This window comes from Erinaceus europaeus, chromosome 17, assembly GCF_950295315.1.
Source record: "Erinaceus europaeus chromosome 17, mEriEur2.1, whole genome shotgun sequence".
Classification (NCBI taxonomy): domain Eukaryota; kingdom Metazoa; phylum Chordata; class Mammalia; order Eulipotyphla; family Erinaceidae; genus Erinaceus; species Erinaceus europaeus.
The window spans coordinates 15950363-15974893 of record NC_080178.1 but is presented as its reverse complement, the minus strand read 5'-3'; the positions used below and the strand labels follow the sequence as shown (position 1 = coordinate 15974893).

General features: G+C 39.4%; 1 protein-coding gene across 24 annotated transcripts in view; it reads right to left on the bottom strand.

Moving 5' to 3' along the window:
* The window catches only part of PHF21A (PHD finger protein 21A), a 232021-nt gene that overhangs the window by 181162 nt on the left and 26328 nt on the right, over positions 1 to 24531 (bottom strand). For 15 of the 24 annotated variants that reach the window (XM_060176518.1, XM_060176517.1, XM_060176520.1 and 12 more), the window contains 3 exons: positions 13125 to 13165; positions 11729 to 11840; positions 4052 to 4191 (listed from right to left, as the gene is read on the bottom strand). In XM_060176518.1, the coding sequence (XP_060032501.1) occupies positions 4052 to 4105 (54 nt within the window). In that variant the 5' untranslated portion in view covers positions 4106 to 4191; positions 11729 to 11840; positions 13125 to 13165. Of the gene's footprint in view, positions 1 to 4051; positions 4192 to 11728; positions 11856 to 13124; positions 13166 to 13460; positions 13678 to 24531 lie in introns of those variants that run through there. The other 9 variants (XM_060176522.1, XM_060176524.1, XM_060176519.1 and 6 more) reach the window with 5 other exon arrangements.

Below are 24531 nucleotides of genomic sequence, written 5' to 3'. Positions count from 1 at the left end.
TTTGTCATCTTAAAGTTTCTTGAGAGGAGGAGTAACTCCAAAATTCATATATAACTTCATAAAATTATCTTTGATCAATGCAAATTGCAGAAATTAAATTTGTACTACAATGATGTCATCTTCGAATAAATTACAAACTTTAACTCTTAATCATTTGCCATTCAGTCAAACTGGATAAACACACTTCTATGTTAAAATACTTTCATCCAGAGAAAAGCTTTGTTTTGTTACTGTATTTGTATCTAGTATTTTTTATTAGTACCAGAAGCTAGGCCGAATACAATAAAATGTGCATAACTTATTATATAATTAACTTCTTAAGGTTACCATGAAAACAAAACACACTTCACACAGAGCAATCAACCTGAAATGAGATTCAAAGCAGTAGCAGAGATTTTTATTTTTTTAGCATAGATTTTTAAATAAATGAAAACTAAGTCAAAATGTGTATGTGCATGTGCATATGTACATATAAATGACTTCGAAGCTTTCCTAAGAATTCTTATATATGCTAATCTTGGGCAAATAAAGTAGCTCCCAAAAGCCCACTGTATTAAGAACAATATCAGAGGGGCCAGGCAGTGGCTCACCTGGCTAAGCGCACACATTACAGAGCACAAGGTCCCGGGTTCAAGCCCCTGGTCCCCGCCTGTAGAGGGAAAGCTTCCCAACTGGTGAAGCAGGGCTGCAGGTGTCTCTCTGTCTTCCTCTCCCTCTCTATCTCCCCCACTCCTCTCAATTTATCTCTATTTCTATCCAATAATAAATAAATAAATAAAAACAAAAAACAACACCCCCCCAAAAAAAGAACAATATCAGAGATTAACTTTCCATTTTCCAAATAAAATATGAAAAACTATACTTAAGAATAAATACCTTTGAAAAAATAGTTCCCCTTTCTCCTTCCAAGTCTTTTTTCCCCCTTCTGAGTCTTGAATGTTACAAGTCAAAAGTATCTGATTCATCATTATCACTTTTGACAAAGGATTGACTGTGTATATGCCTTGAACTTATAACCAAGTCCAACTAATGACTAGAGAACAGGTATAAAACAGTGATATTCTATTAACATAGTAAATGTAAACTCTTAGTTAAGGATAGCTTTTTGTCTTGGTTATAGTTACATGTATTAGCTATAGAACGCATATTTGACACAGAATTATATATATTATTAAATTATATGAATCTAATTGTTAACTCTTAATTTATGTTTAGTCTAGGTAATTGAGAGGAAATGTAATGACTGTGAAACCTGAGGGTCAGAAAATACCTTAGCAGCACAGCACAGGACTTGCATGCCATAAGTCTCAAGTTTGATCCCTGGCACCCATATGTGCCAGAGCTGAGCATGCTCTAATCTATCTCTCATTCTCATAAAAATAAATATTTTTTAAATGTATAGGCAAGGGAAGTGACTTCAGTGGTCGAGCCCAGGACTTGCATGTATGAAGTCACAGGTTCTGATATGACAAGAGTGTTGTAATAGTTCTCTCTCTGAAATAAATATTTTAGGGGCTTGGAGACAGCTCACCCAGTAGAGGGCACACATTACCATGAGCAAGGAACCAGGTTCAAGACCCCAGCCACTTAATAATAGCCCTTGAGGGGGAGTGAGGGGAAAAGCATCACAAGCAGGAGAGCAGTGCTACATTATCTCCTTTCTCTCTCTCTCTCTCTCTATATATATATATAATATATATACATACATACACACACACACATATATATAATATATATACATACATACACACACACATATATATAATATATATACATACATACACACACATATATATAATATATATACATACATACACACACATATATATAATATATATACATACATACACACACACACACATATATATAATATATATACATACATACACACACATATATATAATATATATACATACACACACACATATATATAATATATATACATACATACACACACACACATATATATATAATATATATACATACATACACACACACACACACACATATATATATATATATATATATTTCTCACCTTCTAGCTGAAAAAGGAAGGAAGAAAAGGGAAGGAAAGAAAGGGAAAGAAAAGGAAGAGAAGAGAAAAGAAAAGAAAAGAGGAAAAAAGGGAAAAAAAGAGAATAGCCAGGGGTCAGGCGGCAGTGCAGCGGGTTAAGCACACATGGTACAAAGTGCAAGGACAGGTGTAAGGATTCCGGCTTGATCCCTCGGCTTCCCACCTGCAGGGGAAGTCACTTCACAAGCAGTGAAGCAGGTCTGCAGGTGTCTATTTTTCTCTCCCCCTCTCTGTCTTACCCTCCTCTCTCCAGTCCTCTCTATCCTATCCAACAACAACATCAATAACAACAGTAACAATAATGACAACAACAAGGGCAACAAAATGGGAAAAAATGGCCTCCAGGAGCAGTGAATTTGTAGTGCAGGCACTGAGCCCCAGCAATAACCCTGGAGGCAAAAAAAAAAAAGCCACTGAAGCTGTGTAGGCACTGATACCCAGAAATAACACTGGTGATAAAAAAGAAGTATTTTTAAAATACTATAAAATAATTGTGAAATAGGAAATGTAGACATCTGTGAAAACAATTACATTTTCATTACTACAGATGGGAATCAATACATAAAATGTGTACGAGTAAAAATTTCAGTATACACTTACACATGTCTCATTATTTAAAACATACAAGTAACAGGAAGAGTCTCTCAATAAACCAAAACAGAAAAAAAAAAAAGCTTTTAAAAAAATACCTTTCCCACCTACTTGAAGATGCTACTATGATTTCATCCAAAATGCCCTGGGCAGATGACCTCACCAATGTGTTCTGGAACCTCCCCTCCCACAGAGCCCTACCCACTAGGGAAAGACAGAAACAGGCTGAGCGGTGTGGATCAACCTGCCAACATCCATGTCCAGCAGAGAAGCAATTACAGAAGTCAGACCTTCCACCTTCTGCATCCCATAAAGAATTTTGGTCCATACTCCCAGAGGGGTAAATATTAGGGGAAGATGAACAGAGGGTTCTGAACTCCAATTCCATACAACAAGAACAAAAAAAAAAAAAAAGGAGGGGGGAGGGCACTCAGAAGTAGTAGGTGTGATTTAGAAAGGAGGAGAAGACAGGACCATAGGAAAAAATGGGCAAATACATATATATGTAGATCGTTACAGAAATAATAGTCGACCCTTATCTGTGATCTTGGGAGAACTACTGAAGTCCAAATGGAGGGGATAGGGACACAGAACTCTAGTGGTGGGAAAGGTGTAGAATTATACCCACTGGGGGCTGCGGGTTAGCGCAGCGGGTTGAGCGCACATGGCGCAAAGCACAAGGACTGGCAGAAGGATCCTGGTTCGAGCCTCCAGCTCCCCACCTGCAGGGGAGTCGCTTCACAGGCGGTGAAGCAGGTCTGCAGGTGTCTGTCTTTCTCTTCCCCTCTCTGTCCTCCCCTCCTCTCTCCATTTCTCTCTGTCCTATCAAACAACGACAACATCTATAATAACAACACCAATAAACAGCAAGGGCAACAAAAGGGGAAAAAATGGCCTCCAGGAGCAGTGGATTCGTAGTGCAGGCACTGAGCCCCAGCAATAACCCTGGAGGCAAAAAAAAAAAAAAAGAATTATACCCATTATCTCATAATTCTGTAAATCATTATTAAATTACTAATAAAAATTTTTAAAAAATACCTTTCAGAGGGTGAATGTCATATAGAAAACTGAGAAGTCTTACACATGTATCAACAACTCTGTTTACTGTAAACCATTAATCCCCTCAGTAAAATAGAAAAAATGCCTTTCATATATGAAAAAAACATTTTTTTCAGTTCTTTTCTCTATGGAGTCAGAACTCTGTATTAAAATTCTAAGAAATAACATCATGCATTTATTCAGTAGTGATAACAGGCAAGTTATGTTTCTCTTAGGCGACAGTCTGAAAGATGATTAAAAATTGTACCAAAACCATAGATGGGTTGTTTACTAACCTCAGCTACTATTTAAATGGCATAAAGGGGTGAACCCAATAATCCAGCATACCTGGTGAACCTGAATTTCCACTTTCAGAGCCTCCTGTAGAGTCTGCAACTCCATCCTCCACCTTCTCCACTTTCTCCTGTTTGCTAATTCTATTAATTTCTTCAGCCTCCGTTTAAAATAAACTCCTCTTCTCACTGCAGCTGCAGAAATTATAAAATGTCTTGGGTCAGTATACTGGTCATAAAATAATACATGCTAAAGAAAAAGTCATCATATTAGTTAATATACATGCATACACACACACATATATATATATTTCTCTAATACATGACAAGAAATTCCCTGATCTTTTTCTAAACTGAAATGAACTATTTGTACTGAATTGGTACCAAAACACTGTTCTCTATAGAACATTTTAAATAAGTAAAGAAAAAAAAAGTATCTAATCTGGCCACAAAACCATCTAAGTACCTACTACATGCTCACCATCACACCATAATACTCTGAAGCTCGAAAGAGACCACGTCTACCCTTCAATGGGTTGGCAAACTAGACAGGGAGATTACTACCATCCAAGACGTGCTACCCTTAGCGAGACGCATAACAAAAGTGGTCACACATTTTTCAGTATCACAGAGTGAACCATGGAGGTTAAAGAAGGCAGTACTTTCATTTAGATAAATTCTTATTTCACGTGAAAATTAAACAAAAGGAGGGAAAATCCCAATTATTTAAAGTTTTACATTCAACAAATTAAGAGTTAGTACAAACAGAAAGTAATATAACTGTGCTTTCCAGAGGGATATTAAAAAATTAATCTTTCTGGCACATAGATGAAGTGATCTACCAGTGGAATATAACTTTCCAGCCTAAAAGTAAATGCCAGATTATTTTCAAAGCGGCCAGTACAACTCTTTTGTCCTTTTAATATTTCTATTTATTTGTTATTGAGTAAAAAACAGACAGAAATTGAAAGAGAAGAGGGAGAGAGAGAGGGAGAGAGACAGAGACCCACAGCCCTGCTTCACCACTCGTGAAGCTTTCCACCTGCAGGTGGGGACCAGGGGCTTGAACCTGCATGCCTGGCGCTTAACTAGGTGCGCCACCACCTGGCCCCTCCCTGCCAGTACAACTCTTTGGCAACGGGGAGATAATGTCAAAAGCCCGTTTTGTAAATATGAAGCTTTGGTTTTTGTTCTGCCCATCACTACTACAATTTAACTCACTGACAACTTTCTTTTATTTTTGTTCTCTTTCCATGAATAGAAGGTACTTTCCCAAAGTCGTTTTTCATACATACATTTAAACTTAGCTTCTCTCTACCTATAAAACTAAAAACTGTTTTAAAAAACAAAAAGTTGAAGAAGTGAATGATGTTCATATTTAATCTAAGATTTCTTAAAACTACTTTTTCCTCATCCCCACTCCTTCACCAGAGCACTGCTCAGCTCTGGCTTGTAGTGAAGGTACGAGGAGTTGAACCTGGAACCCTCCAAGCTTTAGGCATGAGAGTCTGACATATGCTATCTCCCTCACTTGTTTAAAACTTTAAAAATTGATTTAACAGAATTGTAATGATATCACTAACTATAAACTATATTCTTATTAACATGTTTACATTATATTTATTCAATCTAAGTCTAAAACATCAGTGGAAGTTTCTTTGCCACAGTTTATAAACCATTGTATAAGTCAAAACACATTAATCTAGAGTTCTGGAAGGTGGGTCAGTGGCCAGAGTGCATGCCTGACCAAACTTCAAACCCAGAGTTTGATCCATGGTACCACATGACAACACGAAGACAGCACCAGAAGAACTTCACTGATGCTGAAGAGAGATGCTTTGGGTTTGTATCTCTCTTTCTAAAAAACTAATAAAGAATAAAAGATTGGGCTAGGAGGCAGCTCGGGAGTTCTGTGCATGTGCAAGGCCATTAATTCATTCCCTGGCACCACCAAAAAAAAAAAAATCTGGCACAGGGTGGTGGAGCATCTGGATGAACATTACAGTGTGCAAGGACCTGGGTTCAAGCCCTCAGCCCCCACTTTCAAGGAGGAAGCCACAGAAGTGGTGAAATGCAGGTATCTCTTTCTCTCTCTCTCTCTCTCCCCTCAATTTCTGTCTCTACTCTAAACAAGTATTTTTTAAAAGTTAAAAATCTAAAAGGAATAAATTCTATAAATATAAAACAAATTCCTTTTAATCCACACTTAAGGGCTGGGAAAGGATTACTAGACAATTATATTGCCCCCACCCCAATTTATAATGGCAAAACATGTCAATGGAAAATGAAGCATTTTGATAAACAAAACTGGATGTTCAGTCACTTAGCACAGCAAAAATCGTTGAAGCAAAATAATTATGAAAATCACTAGATTTAGAACAAGATTTTTGTTGTCAAGTAAGTTTACATAAAAAGCAAATGTTAAAAACTAGTCACTTGCGGGGCTAGATCGCATAATGGTTATGCAAAGAGACTCTAATGCCTGAGGCTCCGAAGTCCCAGGTTCAATCCCCTACAGCACCAAAAGCCAGAGCTGACCAGTGCTCTGCTAAAAAACAAAAAACAAAAAAACTAGTCACTTTAATTTTAACATAACTCCCCACTCAAATCTTGCCTTATGTATTGGAATTCTTGAAAACAGTACTTGATTAAGTTTTGAATTTTGTAAAGTTCCACCAGAAATTATGTTCAAATATGATTTATTATAATATTTGTGTCAAACAATAAAGAACCTTCAGTTTGAAGGTGTATTTTCTTTCTTTTTTTATTTTTAATTAATTTATTTATAAAGTGGAAACACTGACAAGACCATAGGATAAGAGGGGAAAGGTGTATTTTCAACATCAGAAAGGCCATACTTTATTTTAATGGCAACAGCTTATATGTCATTGCTCAATGCAACTCAAACAAACTCTGAAAAAAACATCAGGTTAAAAACATGGAGAACTTGAAATATATACAACAAAATGTTCACACAGCTTATGCAGTTCGTGTGCTCAGTTCATTTTTAAAAATATGATCAATAAATATGAAACACATCCATTTTAGTAGTCACAGGCATGCAAATTTTAAGAAAAGATCTATCGAACTAATAAGATTTATAACATGAGACTGTCCAGAGGTTAGGGCAGGTGGCATGTTCATAATCTGCTATAATTTATCTACGGTAGTCGTACTAACACATATTTCTTCTTTGTAGAGCACAGGTATCTTCAAATTTTTCCATAAAGGTTAACTTTTAGATACCAAAGATTAACTAAGAATTGATTGAGAAATTAGTACAAAACTTTACCAAATGTTCAGAGAAAGAAAAGATAAAACCAGAGTTTAACCCAGAGACTCGAAATACCAGAATGCCTCACAGGACAGGAAGTCTACAACTCACGTTAATGAGATGACAGCTTTTACTTCCTCCTCAGACTGTTGTCTGGTAATCAGAAAAACACAAAAGCATAAAGTTCTGTTTAGTAAGGATGCTAAATGCCAACTATTTTATTTCTTTCAAAACTGCACTCAGGGCAAAAAAAAAAAAGTAGTGACTTTTAACAGAAAAACTTAAGAAATGGTTTGATAATGCTTTACTCAAATAATCTCTTTCTGGATAGTAATTTTCAAAGATAGTTCTCTAGGTGCCAGGAGACAGCTCACATGTAGAGCACATATTTTACCATGCACAAAGGCATGGGTTCAAGTCCCTGGCCATCACATGGAAAGAACATGCAAAGGGTAAACCTCAAACAGTGGAGCAGTGCTGTGGGGTCGGTCCCTCATTCTTTCTCCTTCTCCTTGACTCTCTACCCTAAAAGAGAGATTAATCTTTCTCTAGAAACAAACTATATACATTAATTTACATCTTACCAAAACAAAGCAAGAACATGCTGATTCCTTTTTTTTTTTTTACATTGCGTCGGTTGAAGAGTTTTTGTTTAATTTTGATTTTTTCATTTTTTTCTTATGAAAGGGATTGATGCTTTACAGTGAAATCACTGTCACATGCAGACAATTTCATTATGCACCAGGACCCCAAAGTTCTCTTCTATCTTTCCCTCTTCTTCCTTTCCCAGGGCCCTTGCTTTAATGCGGTACACCACAATGTCTCCTTTTAAATTTTTATTTAATTTTAATAAGTGAGATAGAGAGATAAGAGCAGTGCTCATCTCTGGCTTATGGTGGTGCTAGGGATTGAACCTGGGACCTAAGAGCCTCAGGCATGAGAGTCTTTTGTACAGCTATTATGTTGTCTTCCAGCCTACATGTTGAATTCTTTTAAAAAAGTATTTTAGACACTGCATCCAACCATCATCTGAAGGCCATTTGGTAACAGTTTATAGGATCATAAAACAATGCATTATTTGCTAAATTTATAAAAGATGATTTATCATTTGTTGACCAACTCTAATAATAAGTAACATAACAAAGCAGGGGCTAAAAGGTAAACATAAGCAGACTCACAAAATAATTAAGACTTTTTACTGAAGTTCTATATCTTTTACCACCAAACAGTTCTAAATATCATCAGAGAGGACAGTTGCCTAGCATAAAGTGTCAACATATGTTAACTTGAGAACTGCATACACTGTGGCTGAGAAGGCTGTCCAGGGAGCAGAATATGCCACAACTGAGGTCCTGAGATCCTGGGTTTGGTCCCCAGTGCCACATATGATGGAGCATTGATCTGGTCTTTTTCCTTTTTTCTTTTTTTACTGCTCTGAGTAGATTTTTACATATAGAGAGAGAAGGGAAAGAAAGAAAGATACCACCACATCAAAGCTCCCTCCAGTGAGGTGAGGGCCAGGTCTGAACCTGGGTCACATGCATGGCAAAGCAGGTACCCTCCTGAGTAAGCTAACATGTCGTCCCTGCCCAGCAGCTTTCAACCCACTGGGGGGAGGAACTATACATGTCAAACCACTGAGGCCTAGTGGCCTCAACTCACCTTCAAATAACAAAAACCATTTTATAGAAACACCAACAAATCAACCAAATGAAAAATAATAATCAAATCTTACTGTAAAAATGAGCATCTATCATGCCTAAAAATAGTATCTGCTTCTCTCATAAAAATATCATTCCATTTACTCAAGGTATAGCTACTCGCATCCTTGGAGTGTTATTAACTTTTTTATTTGTTTGCTTACAAATCAGGGAAGTAGGAACAATATCACTCACTTCATAAGGTTTAAGTAAGGTGAAGTATGAAAAGCGATGAGATATATATATATATATATATATATATATATATATATATATATATATAAAATTTTATTTATTTTCCCTTTTGTTGTCCTTGTTGCTTTTTATTATTGTTGTTATTGCTGTTGTTATTGATGTCATCATTGTTAGGACAGAGAAAAATGGAGAGAGGAGAGGATGACAGAGAGGAGGAAAGAAAGACAGACACCTGCAGACCTGCTTCACCACCTGTGAAGCGACTCCCTTGCAGGTGGGGAGCAGGGGGCTTGAACCAGATCCTTATGCCGGTCCTTGCGCTTTGCATAGCCTGTGCTTAACCCACTGCACTACCACCCTACTCCCTGAAAAGTCATTTGTTAAGTTCTGTTATTCTTAACATAGTTAGCTCTTTTATTTATACTTACTAACTTCTTTAAAAAATTATTATCTTTATTTAGTGGATAGAGATAGCCAGAAATCGAGAGGGAAGGGGGAAGAGAGGGAAGGAGAGAGACAGAGAGACATCTGCAACACTGCTTCAGCACTTGCAAAGCTTTCCCTCTGCAGGTGGGGACCAGGATCCTTGCACATTGTAACTAACATGTGCTTTCAACCAGGTGCACCACCACCCAGCCCCACATACTAACTTTTAAATAAATTCCTCAATGTAGTATTTTAAAATTGTTTTAAGAAACTGACTTCTGATTTTTTTATAGGTATTTTTTCCACTGGGATCTCTAGGTCTTTCATCGTGATTCTATTAGTGTAACTTTGCTATAATTTTGAATGTTTCTACTAAAAACTACTTTATCCTATTCCTGAGCTGATATAAACTGATTTTCCAACCATACTTGACTCATCAACCAACAATCAACCTCTTAGCCTGCAGTAACTATATAGTACATTGTGGCCCCCAGACTGAATTCACTAAAAATAGGCAAATCCCTTTTCCCTATACCACATAAATTATTTGGTATCAGATTATACATTTGATCTATATTGACAGGTATATGTATTTTTTTTTCCCTCCAAGCTGGGGCTTGGTGTCTGCACTACGAATCCACTGCTCCTGGAGGTCATTTTTCCCATTTTGTTGCCCTTGTTATTGTTGTTATATCTGTTGTTGTTGTAGGATAAGACAGAGAGAAATCAAGAGAGGAGGGGAACACCGAGAGGGGGAGTGAAAGACAGACACCTGCAGACCTGCTTTACTACCTGTGAAATGACCCTCCTACAGGTGGGGAGCCAGGGACTCAAACCAGGATCCTTATGCCAGTCCTTGCGCTTCGCGCCATGTGAGCTTAACCTGATGCACTACCGCCTGGCCTCATGACAGGTATATGTATTCTTACTTGTCAGGTGCCTAATGCAAGATTTTCAACAAGTATTTCAACAAAATACTTATGAATCTAACAAACTGGTAGATAGTGTCTTTTTAACTTAGCAGAGTTAAAAAATGACCATAAATGTTAAAAACAAATTTTAATAGCTTTTACTGAAAGCAAACATTTGCTAACATAAATCAATTTTTCATATTTAAAAGCCTTAAAATAATATTTTTTCCTCATTTTCACAGTGATATTTTTCTGGTCACAATTAGGTCAACAGAAAATGCTACCACACAAAAGAGCCTGGCAAAGCTGACTTTAGAATCTTATCCTCTGAACCTGTCAAAATTACTATACTCAATATTGGTATAATAGCTGATGACAAAAATCACCTTAGCTAATTAGGTAGTTTTCCTGACCATTAAATAAAATCGTTAAGGCCATGGAAACAGCTCAGGTAGTGATAGTGTTCCAGACTTTCTTACCTAAGTCCCCAGAGATCCCAAATTCAATCCTAGGTACCAGAATAAGCCAGAACTGAGCAGTGCTCTGAACTCTCATTAAAGTAAGTAAGGTCATCTTTAGAAAATTGAACTTTGAATACATATATATCTACACACACATAGATTTATATCTAAATGTGTCTGAGTATGAAGTGTGTGTGTAGGGAAAAGGATCAGACCTTCATTTTAAGAAACGGCTCTCTAGGTGATAAGATTATAACATGAGGGTGTGGTGTGTTGGGTTAAGTCTGGGTCTCCTTCGGTAGTAGTCTTCGCCATCTCTTCCATATCATCACTAGTTCCGCTTCCTGGGCCCAGGCCTCTTCTGCACAGAGGCACTCTACTTCCTACCTATCTTTCTATAAATCCATTAAGTCACCCCAACTATACCCAATGACAAGGATGCTGCAGTAAATTTAAAATTCACATAAATTCAGAATGAAGGAAGCTGGAGATCAGTGTGTCAGAGCACCGTGACAAGGAGGCTGAGATTTCAGAAATGGTCACTATATCTACTAGAATGCTACTTAGTGCAGAAAAAAAAAAAGTCCAGACAAGCCTGGCCAGAATCAGAGAAATATTTTACGACACAAAGGATAATAGCAGAGTGTGTGGCGGTTTCAGCATAACCAGTAAGTACTTAACAAAGTGGAACTTATGGGAGATAGATTTCAGATAAATTTAAGGACAAGCTAAGGATTAGAGCTGTACAAAAAAGGAATGGGTTACCTTATGAGGTAGTGGGCTCCCTGTCATTAGAAGTATTCAAGAATGCTGCATATCATATCCCCCTCTTGGAGATTCACAATGCACATTAGCATATTAAAGGTTCTGAGAAGTCCTGCAGTAAAAAAATCTGTTTAACTTTAGCGCAGCATTTCCCAAATTACTTGACCACAGAACATTTTGCCCACCCCCAGCCCACCTCAAGAATATTTATTCATTTCTGTAGAATGAGAGTTCCTCAGGATACATTTTAGAAAGTAATGAGCTACACTTCAGAAACATTCAATATGCATCCAAGTAACAATCAGGGATGTAGGTGAAGAAATTGCCCTACTGGGCAAAAGGCTGAAAAAGGCCCTTATGGTTCCTTCTATGGGGGCCATGATTCCTTCCACCACATCTCAGAATAAATGGTTATATGGTCTTGAATACTTATTTTCAAATGTCCCACAAGTGAAAAAAGCTAGAGAATTAAAAGGTAGTAAAATGCACAGTTAACCATTTCAAACGCACCCTCCACCCCTTCTTGTTCAAAGTCCAATCTCTAAAAGGCATGAGACCACTCAAGAAACACAAGTTATCAAAAAGAATAAGGTCTCAACTATTTATTCCACCCACTATGTTTATTAGTATTTCAGAGACAATTCAAGAAGAGCAGCCTTGAATTAGAGGACTACCCTATTGTAGCTATTGTATTTTAAGGTTAATTCTTTATCATAATACACGTGCTGTAAATAAGGTTTAATATTTGTTTGACCTTTAGTCACTCGGCTGCCCTATACAATCTGTGAACTTGAGTTAGGCATTCAAAGAAATAATTAGGTCTATAGTTTATAAGCTGTGGATGTAAACTAGAGAATAATGAGTTTGCCTATATGTTCTATAATACTACACCAATCTGTGTGTGTGTGTGTGTGTATATATTACACTCAAAAATATATAATCAGACATGAAGGCAATCCAATACAAAGTTTAAAAAAATACAAATTCTTAGGGAGTCCCAAATTTCAAAGTCAAGGTCCCCACAGACATATTAACTTAGCCATTATGTTTATGTGAGCAAATTCAACAGCATACAAAATACAATAGGAATCTTAATTTTTTAAATTTCCCGACTTTAGATTTTTCAGCCCTAACCACTACACTAAGGACATTTTTGGCAAGGGAGACCTTCACATTTCAACAGGTTACTGAATGCAGGGAACGTGTAAATCTAACAGTATTATTAGAACAACAAATGGATTTGAGATATGGTCAGGTGAAACTGAACAAAAATTCACTCTTGGTGCAAATAGCAAGTAACAAAGCCTCATTTCTGGGAGAGAGCTTTTGAGGAAAAAATTCACGGAACATGTGACTAGCATCAAACATACTATGTCTGCCTGGTAAAAGTACTTACCAGTTTTGGGGAAACTCGCTCTCTTTCAGCTCTCTGGCTTCCTATAACAAGGGAAGGAAAAGTGGAATTAGACTATGTCATCGAAACTTGAAGACTTAAAAGATTTTCATATGATCTTAAGAAGGAAAAAAAAAACACCAAATACTGAAGTCTCCAAAGGCTTATTATCCCAAAGTATGAGAGAGAGAGAGAGAGAGAGAGAGAGAGAGAGGGAGAGAGCTTTTAAAAGCAAGGAAAGAATTCAAGAGCAGTTAAATCCTTGACTTGCTAATTTTTTCAAGACAAGGAAAAGTAGTTGTTTCCCCTTCCTGAAAGATGCACAGAAGCAAACTGTACCTGATCGAAATAACACACACGAGATCTCAGCCCCAACAAAGATCTTCACCAACTGTCTTTACTTGTTATATTAGCAAGTTCAACAAATATCATTGGCCCTTAATTTGGTCTACTTAAAAGAACGTTTTCTTGGGGGTCAAGAGGAGAGAGGAGAGGTGGCACACACAGCAGAATGCACGTTACCATGCACAAAGACCTAGGTTCAAGTCCTTGGTCCCCACAAGCAGTGAGGGAAGCTTCATTAGTGAGCTATGCTGCAGGTGCCTCTCTCTATCTTCCCTTCTCTGTTTCATTCTTATCAAATAAAGTAAATAATTTTTAAAAGACTCTAAAAATAAATTTTTAAAAAGAACTTTTTTGGGGAGTCAGGTGGTAGCACAGCGGGTTAAGTGGCGCAAAGCAAGGACCCGCTTAAGGATCCCAGTTCGAGCCCCCAGTTCCCCAGGGAGCAGGGGAGTTGCTTCACAGGCGGTGAAGCAGGTCTGAAAAAAAAAAAGAACTTTTTGTTTCAATCTTGCATTTTATAGTATAGTTGTAATTTTAATTAAACTTTTCACTTAGATTCTTAAAGACTCCCCACTTTTGACTGTAAACCATATAACATAAGTGATTTTCTCTAAAACCATGTACATGATACGCCAATGGGAAAAAAAATCAAGGTTTTCAGGGTTCTCAATTGAATGCTCAATGATGCTGTTATCATTTTTTAAGATTAACTAAATTCCATTAGGTTGGCTTTAATGTCAAAGAAGTCAGTTCAGGAGCTCCAGTGGTGCAGTTAGCGCGTGGTACTTACACAGAAGTCAGTTCAGACTATATAGTTGATTTTTAATTCTTTCCTGACCCAAACTTTTTTCATTTGATCATATACAGTCACAGCAAATTCACACTAAAATATTTTTAAAAGGATCCCAAATTAATGTAGTCCATATTCATTTCCATATATATATAGAAGCAGTAATTTTTTTCCCAAGTTCCTACAAAGAACAATTTCAGTCACCAAAATTTGAATGACTCACAGTCAAGCAAGAATATGAAGAATTGTATGGTTATTAGAAGTGAGCTCCCCACAAGAAAAAAAAAAATGTGTGTGATGAGAAATGTTAACTAAACTTACTGTGGTAATGGTTTCAGAAAGTAGACATCTATCAAACCACTGTCTAAAGTGATTACAACAGAGTATGTCAATAATATTTCAATGTTTAGAAGGTGGATTCTTTTCCTTTTTTCTTGATGTCAGAGATGGAAATCATTCATAATCTAAACACAAAGATATTATTGACATATACTATTGTAATACTGGGTTTGATAGATGTCTACTTTCTGAAACAATTACCACAGTAAGTTTAGTTAACAGTTCTCATCATATACATACAAAGCTGTCAGCAAAGTCATGGAGCATTTTTGCATAGAAAAAAAATCCATGATGACTTTTTCAACAAACCAACAGTAAATGCTCAGTAAATACAAGCTGAATGAGCTGTCTGAATGATAAACTCTCCGGTACAACCTTATTTTCCCTATTAAGCATTTCTTTTTTACTCTTTCTGGCTAGGAATTATTTCTTATGCATTGATCTCCCACAGAATTGTCAAATGAATGGCTTTTGTTAAAAACAGTTGATTAGGAATTAAAATATTAGCCTGCTAAGAAATTATGAAAAGGAAAAGACTGATAAATTGGCCTAATTTAAGAACTTAGCATTCATTTAAAAAAATTCATTAATAGAATGAAAAAGCAAGCCACAGAACTGGAGATGATAAATCCAACAGATATAGTAACAATGGCCCAGAATATGTAAAATATACTACAACTTAAAGAGATCAGGATATGGACTGAGCTTTTAACTTTTACCTAACCAGCATACATGAGGAAGTATTGTCACATCAAGTCTTCTGAAAAGTTATATTCAGTAAAAAGGCATCACAATGAGCAGATACCTCCCATCTCCAGGGCATTTTCTCCAAAAATCAGTAGCAGAATCAATCCCAAATTGATAACTGTACCATAATATCATGAAACCATACAACTGCTCGCAAAACTGCTTGCAGCAACTACAGTAATCACATAGGAAAGGAAATCAAAGCCGGGGAGGTTAACTCACAGCTACAGCTGGTAGAGAAACTGAAGAGAGTTTAGAGACCCCAGAGATTCCTTTAACTAAGCTGGTCTTTCTACTACACCTCACTTCTTAACCAGCTGCAACAGTGATTCTTCTAAGAAACAAACTACAATAAATAACAGCCAAAGATTTTTTTGAAAAAAGCATGCAAAGGTTTTGAAGAAAAATCATAAATAAGCTACCCAGGTAGTTTTTAAATGCCTAAGGGATCCCCATGAATATGGACCTCAGAGGAGTTTACCAACTCCATGATACAATATGCTAAATCCTGTACATACGAGAATTCTTGGCAAAAGGACCAGAGCTTTAATATGATTTTCAAAGAGGTTCAGATTCCCAAAAAAGTAAAAATAGTTTTAGACCAATGATTCTTGCACATTATGCGTAAGAACACCACAGCATTACTTCTGAGACTGATTAATAACTATCATTTGGAAATTAATAAAAAGGGAAAAGCAAATTATTTCATTTCCATTAATTTAATAAGATTGTGTTCATAATAATGAAAGTTGAGTAGCATCATGGTTATACAAAACTATTTAAAATCCCTACGGTTCTGAGGATCTGAGTTCAATGTCTGCCTCCACCAGAAGCCACTGCTGAGCAGTGCTCTGGTTAAAAAAAGAAAAAAAAATTTTTTAAGACTATCAGCAGCAAAAAAGTGTGTGTACATGTGTACACATATGTACCTTTTACACTATCCACATACTGACTATATTTGTCTCAGATGTATTATTTCCTTATGTTTTAACCCCACTTGTTTCTCACATATATTTCACCGAATAGCTGAAGTATTTAAAACTTTTAATATGTATTTACGTGAATTGCTTAAGTGTAGATTTGATCTTAAACACACAAAACACGTTAAGACGTGATTAGTCTACAGCCATACCACCCTGAACATGCCCAACCTCATCTGATCTTGGAAGATGTGAGTAAATGAGTTTTTATTTTTTATTTTGCCTTTAGACATGAGTATTAACTTACTAATATAACTTTGTACAATTTTCTGCATACTGAGACTTGTTCACTGCAGAACTGAACTTCTCTGTTCCAGTCTCTTGGAAACAGAGTTGGCAGTCAGCTGAGGTAAAGAACAAACACCTCATCACAGACCCCTGCAAGCGTCAACCCGGCTTTGACCTAGCACGTTATGATTGGGCCCTCCTCAATCGCTATCGAACAGGCCATGGCCGGTGCGCCGCTATGTTCCATCGCTGGGGAGCCAGAGACGACCCGAACTGCCCCTGCGGCTACAGACAGACTATGACCCACATAGTCAACGACTGCCACCTCTCCAGATTCAAAGGAGGTCTCGAAACTTTACATCAGGCTCAACCTGATGCTGTTGACTGGCTACAGAAGAAGGGCAAACGCTAGAAGAAGAAGAACTGCAGAGCTCACAGGTAGCTGTTTTAATTAGATATGGTAAATCTATCATTCAAATTTCTGATATGGCTGTAAAGTTAAAGTTAAAATTATCACTAAGTCACAGGTGGTTAGTAATTCCCAAACAGCCAGGCTCTTTTCACAGTGCTAGATGGAATAAAGACTCGTCACCCGACCTGTGCTGGATTAGCACAGTCAACGGCCAAGCCTTTCCCGCTACGAGACAAGTTCTCAAGATCTTCCCGCACAGTCGTCACCGCCCAGCTATCATCCACATTGGTCTCCAGCTCCCACTGATTCTGTGCTCGGAGAAACTAAGATGGAACTTTCGGAAAGCAAACTGGCGTCTGTTCAGTGATCTTACCAACAAATCTATGCCTGCAATTCCAATTAACTCTATCCCCTCTGAAGATTCCTACAGGCGCTTCCGCCAAGACATCTTCAAAGCAGCTTCCCAAGCCATTCCTCGTGGGAGACGTGCTAACTATATGCCTTGTCTTGATGCTGAATGCGAGCAACTACTAAAGCAGTATGATGAGTCGAGCGACCCAGATGTGGCTGACCATCTCACTACCTCCCTGGATGCAGCACGCCAAGCCCGCTGGCAACAACTCACGGAAAGTCTGAACTTCACCCACTCAAGTAGGAAGGCCTGGAAGCTTCTTCACAGACTGGGTACTGGTAGCCAACCCCCTCCCGTGTCCCATCCTCCTGTATCTCCAAACTCAGTGGCCAGTCACCTAACTCAAGTTGGACGTGCTAAGATCGACCCAGTCTGGAAAAGAGAAATTTCCCATGAGTGGTCATCCCACTTCCGGTTATCTTGTCCATCTCCAAAACTCTCTCCCTTTACACTGTCTGAACTGGAAGATGCTTTGAAGAGGGTTAAACCGGGAACAGCTGCTGGCTATGATAACATCACCCCAGAACTCATTCTTAACCTGGGCCCCGCGGCAAAGAAGTGGCTCGCTTCATTCCTGTCCCACATCTTGGAATCTGAGTCTATGCCCAAAGTTTGGCGTCGTGCGAAGATTATAGCGGTTTTGAAACCAAAGAAAGACCCAACACTGGCTGCCAGCTATAGACCAATTTCTCTCCTCTCCGTGTGTTACAAACTCCTTGAGAGGCTACTTCTATCACGTATTTCTCATCTTACAGAGAAATTCCTATCACCCGCCCAAGCTGGTTTCCGCCCAGGAAGATCTTACCTGCGAACAAGCCCTGGCCCTCTCAACTTACATTGAAAATGGATTCCAGAAGAATTTAAAGACGGGTGCTGTCTTTGTTGATCTCACAGCAGCCTATGACACGGTCTGGCACCGTGGTCTCCTGGTCAAGATCTCAAGATGCCTGCCTCCATGGGTGGCCAACACTATATGGTTTCTTCTCCAAAATAGAAGATTCCGGGTACATCTGGGTGACAAGTCTAGCAGATGGCCACTTGTCTCAAGTGGCCTCCCCCAGGGCTCTGTTCTGGCTCCTACGCTATTTAATATTTACATCAATGACCTCCCAGAAACTTCTTCAAGGAAGTTCATCTACGCCGATGACATCTGCTGTGCAACTCAGGCATCCAAGTTGACATCCTCGAGGAAACACTCACGAAAGACATGTCTCTGATATCTGATGACTGTAAAAAATGGCGACTAATCCCTAGCACTGCAAAAACGGTATCATCTGTTTTCCATCTACACCATGCCTCGGCCTCACGTGAGCTTAATGTGCAGCTTGGCGATACGAGAATCCGGCATGAAGCCCAGCCAGTCTATCTTGGCGTTACTCTCGATCGCACTCTGTCATTTCACAAACATCTCATAAAAACTGCAGCAAAGGTGAGCGTGAGGAATAACATCATTGCAAGACTGGCCAGCTCCTCATGGGGCGCGAGCGCTTCCACACTACGATCATCATCTCTGGCATTATGCTATTCCACTGCAGAATACTGTGCCCCAGGATGATTCCGTAGCCCCCATGTCCACTTGGTCGATTCCAAATTATATTCCTCCATGAGGAAAATTTCTGGAACCATCCGTTCCACCCCGGTTCCATGGCTGCCAGTTCTTAGCAACATCGCCCCGCCAGATATTCGTTGGGATGCGGCATCATCTAAGTTCATTTCCCACTTCTACGCTCGACCGGACCTGCCAATATATGCGGATATCTTCGCCCACCCTGTCCAACGCTTGACGTCTCGTCACCCAATCTGGTCCCCTATGTCTACACTGAACTTCTCTGTTCCAGTCTCTTGGAAACAGAGTTGGCAGTCAGCTAGGATAAAGAACAAACACCTCATCACAGACCCCTGCAAGCGTCAACCCGGCTTTGACCTAGCACGTTATGATTGGGCCCTCCTCAATCGCTATCGAACAGGCCATGGCCGGTGCGCCACTATGTTCCATCGCTGGGGAGCCAGAGATGACCCGAACTGCCCCTGCGGCTCCAGACAGACTATGACCCACATAGTCAACGACTGCCACCTCTCCAGTTTCAAAGGAGGTCTCGAAACTTTACATCAGGCTCAACCTGATGCTGTTGACTGGCTACAGAAGAAGGGCAAACGCTAGAAGAAGAAAGTAATTACTTCCTAAGTATCTTCTGTAAAATATCTAAAGTATATATACACAAAAAATATATACTAAAAAAATGAATTTCATGGAGAACAAGTTCAACACTAGATCCTATTTTAAATTAGGTTAAAATCCAGCCCACTACAAATTTCAAACGACTGAGTTTATAGTCTGTGCTCAATCATAAATTCTGATAAGGGACTAGAATAGCGCAGATAATTGTCATTGAAAGACTTTGAAATGTCACCTTCCACAGAAGATTCAATCTCTTCTACTACACCAAGATTTTATGTACAATAAGTTTTCCTGTTTTTTTATCTGCCTATCCTAACTTCCAAAAGAAAATACAATAATTGAAATAAATTTAAATGTAAGCAAGTCCTGAAAAGAAAACATAGAATCTTGTTTAATGAAATTTGGTCCTCCCAAATTGTAAGTAGGGCACCAAAGTAAAAACCCTGTGGTGAGGGGTAGACATGCAGCTTCCTGGGACAGTGGGGGGTGGGAGTGGGTGGGAGGGATGGGTCACAGTCTTTTGGTGGTGGGAATGGTGTTTATGTACACTCCTAGCAAAATGTAGACATATAAATCAGTAGTTAATTAATATGAGAGGGGGAAATCAATTGTATGTCTCAAAGATTTTCAAAACACAAACTGCATCTTTTTAATATATAGGCTGTGTATTTGATATGCGGACTCTCTCAAAAGCCTAGACCAAGTAGATCAGAAGCATCCAATAGCACAGCTATATACAAGATACTGGATACTGTACAGCAAACCATAACAAAAGGACTTTTCAAAGTTAACCCAATTACCAAATAATGTGATGATAACATTAACTATCGATTGTCTTTTTGAACCCTAAGACAGCAGGAACCTCACATCTCCACTATAGAGCCCCTACTTCCCCCAGTCCTGGAACCCTTGGATAGGGCCCACTTTCCCATATGCCTCTCCCAATCCATACCAAATAATTTTGCATCCGCCGATCACAACCTAACCAATGCAACAATTGCCACCTCAACATGCTTCACCTCAGACTGTGTCCAGAGACTTCACGTGTGGAATGACAACCCTTCAGCTTCATTACTCGGGTGAGACCTTTCCTTTTATAGTACACTCTAATTTCATCTTAGGTGGTTCACTTTCTAACAAAGTCCCATAACTTAGATATACACCAGTTTCTGTGAGAGAGAGCTTATGTTCACACGTATCCATAAACTACTGCAAAATATATACCTGAACGCAGAAGTACACTAGAGTTTGCAGTGAGTACCTCCCTAACACTTCCTCTCCACTATTCCAAGCTTGGGTCCATGACTGCTCAATAATTTGTTTGGCTTCGTATGTTAACTCTCTTTTCAATCACCAGGTTCCAGATGCACCAGGATGCTGGCCAGGCTTCCCTGGATTGAAGACCCCACCAATGTGTCCTGGAGCTCAGCTTCCCCAGAGACACACCCTACTAGAGAAAGAGAGAGGCAGACTGGGAGTATGGACCGACCAGTCAACGCCCATGTTCAGCGGGGAAGCAATTACAGAAGCCAGACCTTCTACCTTCTGCAACCCTCAATGACCCTGGGTCCATGCTCCCAGAGAGATAGAGAATGGGAAAGCTATCAGGGGAGGGGGTGGGTTATGGAGATTGGGTGGTGGGAATTGTGTGGAGTTGTACCCCTCCTACCCTATGGTTTTGTTAATTAATCCTTTCTTAAATAAAAAAAAAAAAAATTTGGTCCTCTAGGCCCCATCCCACTTGCTGTCTTGCTTCTCATGGACTTTCCCCTAGAACCTTCCCTTCAATCTTAAGAAGCATCATCTTTTCCTTCCCACTCATTACTGGCTTATGCTGTTCTTTTAAAAAATGTTTCACTTGACTCTGTAGCCTCCTCCAATTGTTGCCCAGGCCTATATTTCCTATTGGGGCAAAATACCCTGAAAGAGTTCATCACTCTTGTCTGTCTCTCTTTCCACTCATTCTTCTTTACTGAATCCATTCAATTAGGGCTTCTGTCTCCTTCCATTCTTGGGAGCACCGACCACTTCCCCGTTGCTAAATCCAACAGCAAAGCCTCAATCTCTCTCCTCCTAGTTCAATCAATACTTTCTTTTTTAAACTAGTTGATCATTCCTTCCTTCTTGAAATTATTTCTTCTCTTGATTTCTTTTTTCTTTGCTGGGGCTCATTGCACTATGAAGCCACAGCTCCTGGAGACCTTTCCCTGCCCCCGCCCTCCCCTCCCCCCCCCCCCCCCCCCGTTTTATTGGATAGGACAGAGAGGAGCTTAAAGGGGAGGGAAAGATAGAAAGGGGGAGAGAAAGAGACGTGAAGACCTGTTTCATAGCTTGTGAAGCGACCTTCTCCCAGGTGGGGAGTCAGGGGCTCAAGCCAGGATCCTTGCACAGGTCCTTGCACTTAACCTCGTACGTTATGGCCCGGCACCAGTGTTACTCTGAAGATTTCCAGGGTAATACTCGTACCTGACCTTCCTTAGCTTTCAGTCACGCTTCTTGGTCTCTTTTATTGCTTCCTTGTCTTTCCAAATAAGTTCTTGGAACTCTTCCCATGAGGCATTTTCAGGGCTCATGGCTATAAAATGATCTGTACAATGGAGGCTCTCCTATATTTCTCTCCAGGCCCAATCTTTTACCCCTGAATTCCAAACTCTGTACCCAACAGCCCACTCAACAAGTTTCAAAAAGATATCTCAAGCTCAAGTCCAAAACTAAACATTTTAACTAGCTATACCCTCAACCTCCTCAGTGCCATCCTCATCTCAATAAATGGCAATTCTATCTCTTCATGCCCAGACCATGAAGTTATCACTGAGCCCCTTGCCCCCGCAGACCTCCCCCTCCCTCCCCCTTCATGCAATCCCACAAATAACTATTTAGCCTCTGCCTTCAAACCTCATTGGCTTTGACCACTCCTTCTAGGTAACAAGTCATAAGTCATCAACTTTTACCTACGCTATTACAACACCCTCCTAACTGACCTCCCTGCTTCTACCCTGCCATGCTGCTACCTACCTTCTCAGGAGTCATTTTTTCAGAATCTAAGACAGCTCGTGTTACTTCTCTGCTCTGAATGGTCAAATGACTTGCTATCACTGGATAAAAAGTTGAAGTCTTTCACAGGGATCCACAAGGTTCTACGTAACTTGGGTCTGTGCCCTTCTCAGACCACATCCCCACACCCCAGCCCCTGTCTCCTCACTGCTCAGTTCCAGTCCCATTGGCCTCTTTTCTGTATTTCAAATATTTCACACAAGTTCCCTTCTCGGGGCTCTTCTCCTGACTTTTCCCTCTAACTGGAACTCTCTCTTCCATCAAATGTCTTCATGGTTCATGCTCTCAAAATGTTTAGGTAATACAGAACAACTGCAAAGTAGAATACTAAGATAAGGAGTAAAACTGTTGTCAAAACTGTTCCCTTCACCAAAATTTTACTCATGCTCTTTCCATTACCAAGATTGCTTTTTTTTTTTTTTTTTTCCTTGCAGAACTGGGACCATGCACATGTGTAATTTGTCTAATCCTGGTCTGACCTTTTTCATTCAGGTAGACAGAGAGAGAGGGAGAGATACCACAGCATCAAAGCTCCCCCAGTGTGCTGGCACTCCCACACGGTGCCAGGGCTTAACCCTGGACCTCATGCATGGCAAATCACAGACTTTATGGATATATGGTCTCTCTGCTAATCCAAACCTCTACCGGTCCTAAATGTCCAGATAAAGACTCACTAACAAATGATGGCCTCCTCTAACCTTTCTCTTTTGAATTCTGGGACTGCTCATTGTCTCTTTCCTTCCATTTAGAATTTAACTACAGATTCTTTCACATTATTATTTATTATGTCTTTTGCCACTAACAAGAAAACACACACACTAGAAAAATTCTTTATACAAGCAGTTTTCAAACCTAGAACAAGATAGCCTACAAAACTCAAGGAAACATATAGATCCACAGGCCCTACTCTTAAAGATTGTGAATTTATTTCAATGATTTCAAGTCCAGATACCTCTATATTTTTAAAAGGTCCTCCTGGTGGTTCCCTAGAAGATCCCAGTGAGAAGCCAGCTATTAGGAATCATGGCTTTGCCAGTCTTCTCTTTCCTTTAATAGTTTGGGAGAGTAGGTCATCAAATAGCCTGGAATGGACATCCCAGAATGCCAGGTCCATACTTCGTAATGGAAGAGGAATCCAAAAAGTCTAGAAGACCAGGCAAAAGCTACAAAGACAGTAAGTGACAAAGTTCACTATAAAACCTAGATTTACTGATCTCAATCCAGGGCTCCTTTCATTAGAACATGCAGAAACAGGAGGCCAGTAGGTAGTTCACCCAGGAGGCCGCACACTTAGCCATACACAAAGACCAGGGTTCATGTCCCTGGTGACCACATGGGAGCACCATGCAAAGGGGAAGCTTCACAAGCACTGGAGCAGTACTGTGGTGTCTCGGCTTTCTCTGTCTCTTCCTTCCCTCTCACTCTCTATCAAAAGGTCCACTGGGAGCAGTGGAATCATGATGCAGGAGCAAAGCCTCAACAAACATCATTAACAGTGAAGAAAAAAAAAGAAAGTAATGAAAATTCACAGCTGAGTATACTAAGTAGTGATACTCTCATACCCTGTCAGTGAGTGTAATGTCCAACTCCGGGAGACAGCTTTACCTTCTATACACTTAGAAAATTTGAGCAGTACTAGGTGACAAAAGACTTAAGAAACAAGAGTAGGGGGCTGGGTGGTAGCAAAGCGGGTTAAGCACACATGTTGCAAAACCCAAGGACCAGCGTAAGGACTTCAGTTTGAGCTCCCAGCACCCTACCTGCAGGGGGTGGTCACTTCACAAGCAGTGAAGCAGGTCTGCAGATGTTTGTCTTTCTATCCCCCCCTGCCTTCTCCCCCCGCTCTTGATTTCTTTCTGTCCTATCCAACAATATAAACAATAACAATAACAAGGGCAAGAAAAATGGCCTCCAGGAGCAGTGG